This window comes from Xyrauchen texanus, chromosome 24, assembly GCF_025860055.1.
Source record: "Xyrauchen texanus isolate HMW12.3.18 chromosome 24, RBS_HiC_50CHRs, whole genome shotgun sequence".
Classification (NCBI taxonomy): Eukaryota; Metazoa; Chordata; class Actinopteri; order Cypriniformes; family Catostomidae; genus Xyrauchen; species Xyrauchen texanus.
Genome location: NC_068299.1, coordinates 38,875,384 through 38,883,134, shown reverse-complemented (window position 1 = coordinate 38,883,134; position 7,751 = coordinate 38,875,384). Strand labels below are relative to the sequence as shown.

The window sequence follows — 7,751 nt, the reverse complement described above, 5'->3', positions numbered from 1 at the left end:
ATTCACACCCACATTCACGCAGAGCTACCATGCAAGGCTCCCAATAAGCCTGCCATTGGGAGCAACTTGGGGTTCAGTGTCTTGCCCAAGGAGACTTTGGCAGGTGGAGTCATGTGGGCCGGGAATTGAACCGCCAACCCTGCAATTAGTGGCCAACCTGCTCTGCCACCTGAGCCACAGCCTACTATTATTAGAATTAGATTCGAAATGCCCCTGAAAATAAAATCTAGGGGGCAAATATTGCCCCTTAATGGAAAAGTTGATTTCTGACACTGGTCCATATTAAAAAGTTTACAGATTGCCAGCAACCTCACAAGTTTTTGGCAAATTTCATTTTGGGGATTTTAATGACACCTTTTCTTGTCCTGTTGTCAACAAATAGTGGGGAAAAGTCTGAGACTATTAAATCAAATACTTGTATTTTGAATTTTTCTAATTTATTATAAATGGTTTCATTACCATTTATATTATTATACAATACCGGCATAACATCTTGAGTGAAAAGTTGAATTAAAAAAATTACATACATTTCCCAATGTCTTGTATTTTTAATAAAATAATTTAAAGTTTTTAAAAAAGTATTTTGTTTTTGTCTAAGTGTAGATGGACAGATGGGCGGATGATGGACGGACGGATTGACAGACAGAAATAAATAAATACATAAATTGGTGGCTTAAAATAATAATGACAACTGTTGAATATCATCACACTTGACAGACAACAATGTGTGTTTGTGTAGGTCATGTAGTTCAGTTGTTATTGTTTACGCGCCTGGAGGGAGGGAGCGCGAGAGAATGGGAGGAGCCTTCGGGAATCGTGACGTCAACCAGGAATGAGGGAGTGAATGTTCCGGGTCAGAAACTGGACTAAGAGGATATAAACTACGGGATAAGAAAAAAACACGAACTAAACACAACCAAACAGTCATGTAACCGCTTACAATTAAAGGTACGGACATTTGTCAACCTTTCAGTGGAGATGTTCCTAGAAAGGTAAAAAAAAGAGGAAGAGAGACTCCGGGATCAACACAGAAGTGGAGCGCGACACATTTGCGTTTGAAATCGACACAACACTGGTTGCTCCGGGAGAGTTTCCTCCGCTTGTTTGCTTCAGTTTTAATTGCCGTGGCAACTTTTCCAGCAACAGGACGGATTTATCCAGGCTTCGGGTCGTCTTCACCCCGTGATGTTTCACTGTATTCCCCTGTGGCGGTGCAACCGTCACATTGAGTCGATCGATAAGCGCCACTGCTCGCTGCTGTACGTCCCGGATGAGATCTATCGCTACAGAGGGAGTTTGGAAGAGCTTTTACTGGACGCCAACCAACTCCGTGATTTGCCCAAGGTAAGATACGCCAGCCTGCAATGGGTCCCCTTGTTACTTGAAAATAAGACCATTCTCAAATGGATGAATGAGAGGCATTCATGGGCCGTATTTCAAAACCTAGTGAGCTGCCTGCCTACTAGTCAGCATTTTGGGCATCATTGTTGCACTCTTGAGTTTTGGACATCATTCATTGGAAGCAGTTTATTTGCGTAAATGAGACAAGTTCAGACTCTTATTATTATTATTATTATTTTTAGCTTTTGAGTCCCAGGCAAAAGTTCCAGAAAAGCAGCTGTTGTGGACATCACAGACACGTCCCGACTCACTCACTCTGTGGGCATCATACCTTTTCTCCAAGACAACAACGTGTTTGGCCAGTATGGGTCCGTTCTGAGTCAGGAATTTTTTTTAGCGCCACAGACACATTTCCTGGCTCAGCTGGCTTGAAATATGCCCACAATTCTAAAAATGATGACTGATGCCCAAAGTGCTGTCTTTGTAGGGGGCTCTCTAGGTTCTGAGACACATCCACTGTCATTGTGTCCAGACAGCAGAGGACTCTAGAATTCAGATCAGTGGGCTTATAACACTTATTATAACACTGCAACCTGGCAGTGATAGAGAGGCAGGTGTGTTGTTCTGGTGAATTATATGAGTTGGTAACTGAAGGTTTGTGGGTTCAAACCTCACAATCATTGTTCTGTGCACTTTCATCAGTGTGCACTTGATCAAGATACTTTAACCCCAGTTGATTCAGGGGATCTGTTCTTAGTAGGCCTACTTAGTGTACTGTGAATAACAAATGAATAATAAGTATGCATTATGACATGAATTGGTCACATAGAACTTATCTTTTGCTATTTTGAAAGCAGGGCTGCAAATAACGATTATTTTGATAATCGATTAATCTAACAATTATTATAATGATTATTCTGCGATTATTGCAATGATTAATCATTAGCTCTTAACAGACTATTCATCTTGTGCCCAGAGATAAAATGTGGTATTAAACATGCTTACTAACAATAAAGAGGACCTAATAATCTTTTAAAAATACCTCTAAATGACATTCACTGAATTATAGGAAAAACAATTTTTTTATGAAGTTTAATTCAGTAAAAATGCACTGCAAAAAATCCTCTTGTTATAAAGTGTTTTTGTCTTGTTTTCCGTTTAAAAATCTTTAAAACAAGATACATTTACTTGAGAAACAACACATAAGATGTTAAGAATTGCTTTCAGAGAATGTGAGCAAGTCTAAATATGTTATATGCTGCTTCTCAGGTGAATGCATATATAAAAAAAAAATATTTTTAAACATTTAAAAATATATTTAGTATTATATTCAACATTCTCAGATATAAAAAAAAACAGTGTGCACTATAGCTGTATGTGTAAATGTTCGTTTTAGATATTTATATTGGGAAAACAAGCCAAAACAAAAACAAATAAAACATGTATTTTGTTGCCGTGTATAATGGGGGTGAAGACTTCCTCTCTCACCTTTCTGTTCACTTCTATTCATCTTTAACTCTCAAAAAATAAAAACCTCTCTTATTTATTTTATTTATTTATTTGTATCCCATTTTTCCACAATTTGGAATGCCCAATTCCCATTACAGCTTTCACTCTTGTTTTTGAGGACATATATAAACATGCAGATTAATGCAATCCATCATTACATTGCTCAACAAGATCTACGCTAAAGACGACAGGTAATGTAATTATTTTGTATGAACTATGGCTTAACTTTCTAAGTTCTGTAAACTGTTACAGTGGAATCATTATTAACATTGATTGTTGTATTTGGGTTTTTTCTATAGCATATAATATTAATTGAGAATCTCACTGTTTTACATAACAAAAAGCTGTTATCTTCCACACTAAGTGAGTAGCTGGTCAAAAATGCCCTTACAGAACAAAACAATGTACAAAATAAGATGACAACAGTGTAAGGAAAGCTAACAAAGTTGGCGAATATAATAACTTACTGAGATCAGCAGCAGAGGATGCAGGAAATTCCGTGTTTATCTCGAGCGTGACCGGCTGAATTCAATGTCCCGGTTAGTTAGCAGGCTTTTCGTTGTCTGAGTCCAAAACATCTTTGCTTCCTCCACTGTCGCTTTTGCTTATGTCCTTCTTATGGCCCCTGCACTCCCTTACGTGTATTTGGTCAATTGTCCGATTGAATCCAGCTTGCATTCATTCTGTATCTTCATTCTCATAGAATATTATTTTTCCCTTTGCGATCTCTCTAGTTTATCTCAGATCTTCATAAATACCATATCGCAAGTAGAGCACCCATTTAATCGTGTTACCTATTGATGTCTGATAATTTTCTGGGTTTTTTATTGTTGTTATAGAGCTCCTTGCTGCAGACTGTAGCTACTGTTGTTGTTTCGGAAAACTTTACCATGATGACTGTGGGCATGGGGGGTGTGGTCATGTGTCAGTCTGCGGGAGAGACAGGTATTAGGAATCACTGTGAACCAGGTGGCGAGCTTTACCACTCTCTCTCTCACGCAGACCGACACATGACCACACCCCCCCATGCCACAATGACGAAACTTTATCCTGCCCTCCGTCCCCGGATGTAATCGGTTCCTGCGTAGAGACCAACAAGCTTTTGGGGCCGGTGTCGAACCTGGTTTTCAACCCTGGAATGGCCTTTTCTGCCGTGGAACAGGTCGAGAATTCGCACCGGGCTAGGAACCCCAACCATATCTGTGGAAAAGGGCTCCCTGAGCGGCAGTCCCAAGTAGGGTTGCCACCCATCCCATAAATTACGAGATTGTTTCATATTTAAAGATTAAATGATGCATCTCGTATCAAATCAATATGGGAACGCAAATTGTTCCGTATTTAAGCTGGTTCGATGGCGTCACTATAAAATCATTAAAGATTTATTTATTAAACCTTGATATTTGATGGAAGTTGTGTCTACGGTGGGTAAAGGACTCTCTGAAAAGTCCTCACATTGTGCTAAAATGGGCTAAAACTGTGAAGGGTGTTGTAAGGAACTGTCTGAATATGGTCTGATTCTACAAATATTGGGCTATAGATATTAGTCCACGATATAAGAAGTATTAAAAAATTATGCACACCCAAGGTGGTAATGCTATCACAACATACAGCAGAGTTTTTGCCAGTCTTATCCGATGTTCTAAACCAATTTGTTTGTATTAATTAGTTGCCGACCGATATGGGTTTTTAATGACCGATGCCGATATCCAGAGAGCTGGTTCACAGATAGGCCAATACAATGCCGATATATCACACAATTTAATATAGCAAATAACTTAAACATAAAATTGTTAAATATCTTATTTAGCACTATATTTATTACATTTTCACACAAAACTTTAACTTTGTAAAATAGAATCTAAAAATACTATATTGTATTTTAAATGGTAGATAGCGGTTTCTTCTGATTTCTGTTTAGTCATCAAATTTTAGTAATTTATTTGCACATGAAGAAATTGTTAATATATTAGGAAGAAGGAAATAACAGTACACACAGTTAGAGCTGGGCAATATGACAAAAGAAAAATCTTGATTTATATCAAAGTTATGAATTATACATGATTCGATTTTTTCAACTATTAAATGTACTCCAACATTATTTAAACTGTATGTTCTTTATTAGAATGCAAGGCAACCTACGGTAGTTAGAAAAATCCAAGTTCTTTTCATTAAAGGAAACAAAGGTGTGCAAGATTAATGTACAAATGCACCACAGGGGGAAGTTGTCAACAGAGTGTATACAGTTGAAACCAGAAGTTAACATACACAGGTTGAAGTCATTATAACTCATTTTTTAGCCACTCCACAGATTTCATATTAGTAAACTATAGTTTTGGCAAGTTGTTTAGGACATCTACTTTGTGCATGACATGATAATTTTTCCAACAATCGTTTACAGACAGATTGTTTCACTTTTAATTGACTATCACAATTCCAGTGGGTCAGAAGTTTACACACACACTCAATGACGTAACGTACAAAGAGTCTGAATGTGATTCACCAGCATCATGCTGACAGATGAGGTAGCATTATTAAAATTACACAGTTATGATTGTTTTACTACAAACTTTGAGACTGTTTATTATATTTGACTCTCCAATGCTGGAACAGGGCAAAAAAAAGTGTGGATATAGTTCTGACTATACGAGACTGAAGTTTGAAATCACTTTTCTTTACATGATACATTGACTGCATTTATATGAGCCTATGTTGGTGTTAGCTAGCTAGCCAGCTTTATCAATAGCTGTTAGCTAAATTTGGTGGATGATGACAGTAGCTGTTTATAACATAGACTGAACATTATAAATATGTTGACACAATTCAGTATTGATGCGAGTCGATCACAACTGTCATTTTGATATATCGAGTTGATATTATTGGAATCAACCCAGAAGTGGAGCGCGACACATTTGTGTTTGAAATCGACACAACACTGGTTGCTCTGGGAGAGTTTCAACTTTAGTGGCAACTTTCCCAGCAGCAGGATGGATTTATCCAGGCTTCGGGTCGTCATCATCCCGTGATGTTTCACTGTATTCCCCTGTGGCGGTGCATTTTGATATATCAATGCTCTATTGTTTTATAATAATAGAATACATTTTCTGTATAACCAAGTTATGTTGCACTAATAAATTGAGCTTTTTGCATTATCTTGATTATTGTCTAGCATTCATTTAATGTGTTATCGTAGTTTACCTGACTGAATAATTACAGATTAACATTGACATTAACCTGAATTTTTGTATAAAGAGAAGATCATTTAAATTATTTGAAAGTTATGAAGCAAGTTAGCTTGCAATTCGTTAGCAAGCAAGATCAAGTTAGCTAAAATAACACGATCAATCCTTATGGCGCTATATTTCACATGCTTTGCAGTTTTGTAAGCTTACCTGTCCAATAAGAACAATGCCAAATCAGGGTCGGTTTTGATCCCCAAAACCGAACGAAGGTCCCTCCAGGAATCAAATACCCTGCCGATGTTCGCTCTAGTTTTCGCTTGACCATGATCATGTTTCTGCTTAGCCAGATGGGATTCAGTAGATAAATGTATTATTATTGTTAAAAATCTTTTGGCTTACTCAAGAGTTTGTGTATGAGTCGGTGTTGTGCTGGGAGCCGGACGTTTGCTGGATTCCATCTCTAAGATAACGTTACCTAGTGTTGCAGTTTGTTGTCGCTGTTGAATAGCGGAAGAGATAAACTTTGGATTTTCCCGGCAAAAGCGACCCGCTCCATTCACATGAAATTCAGTCAATAGGCAACCTAGGAAGTCTGGGAAGGGCTAATTTTTTAAAGTTGTGTTACAAGCCGTTCACACATTGGCAAAAAAAAAAGTTACGTATTGCACCTTTAAATAATATCCATTAATGAGTCAAAGTTCAGACATTTAAAGGATAATAAAAAGAGTTAAGCAAACATTTTGCAGAGACAGGTGTTCAATACACAGTTAATTTACACTCTCTTTTGATTATATTTACAATAGAATTGCAGTGTCGTATATCAGTTTGGTTGCTATGAGTCTCTGACAAGCAATGGACACCTCAAAATCACAACCTAATCGATCTCAAAATTTAAAATAAGCACACTCTTTGACACATTTGTGTTTAGATGTTAAATTCAGGTAATTTTCACTGAATTTCGAATTAAGTGAAAAGTCACATCATGTAACATAGCCATCGATCATCGTTTTCATGCTCAATTATTGCTGCCACATCCGAGTACTCGTACTCCTCCCTACCCTCTACTATGTGAAAAAGTTAATTTGCCACCCCAGAGCGGCACTCCCCATTCCCACTTTGAGATGTAAAAATCTGCTCACTTTAACTGTTATGCGATATATGAATGATGTGGGAAAATGGCCAGAGGTGTTGTACGAAGATATTTTTAATGACTGTGTGTTGTCTCTTACATTTTCAAGAGCACAGAGGTATATCAACAGGATCTTGTGTATTTATTAATGAAGCACTTCCTGTTGTTATGACATCCCCATTGAAGTCCATCCTGGGTTAACTGCAGAAGTTCACATAGATGCAATTGTCCTTGTAAGTTGGCTGATGAAGGGTTTTGTTGGCAATTAATTGTTAGTTGATGTATTCCATTTCAAGAGTGTAGTCCATCATTAGACCGAGATTATGCAGGCAGAGATCAGTGAGGTGCATCGCTGTTCAAGTGGCCGGTAATTTCGGTGAAGGTTCAGACAATGGCATATGAAGTATCCCATGTCTTATGCTTGGAGTTGGCATCAGCTCATCCTCAGCAGTTGCTGAAGCAACCACATCATTTTGTGGTGCTTCGGTTTCAGCTCACATATCGACTCACGGGCTCTTCAGAAATCGTACCCCATCACTTTGCATCACAAATTCAACGATCTATCAGTTGAGCTATCAGGCAATTTGAACACG

At 37.8% G+C, this 7,751-nt stretch overlaps 1 protein-coding gene across 1 annotated transcript in view; it reads left to right on the top strand.

The window, feature by feature from the left end:
• The first annotated feature begins 846 nt into the window (after positions 1–846).
• Positions 847–7,751, top strand: part of lrrc1 (leucine rich repeat containing 1) — an 83,895-nt gene continuing 76,990 nt past the window's right edge. Inside the window, exon 1 of the mRNA XM_052089690.1 lies at positions 847–1,344. Coding sequence (XP_051945650.1) covers positions 1,186–1,344 — 159 coding nt within the window. The 5' untranslated portion in view covers positions 847–1,185. The remainder of the gene's footprint in view (positions 1,345–7,751) is intronic.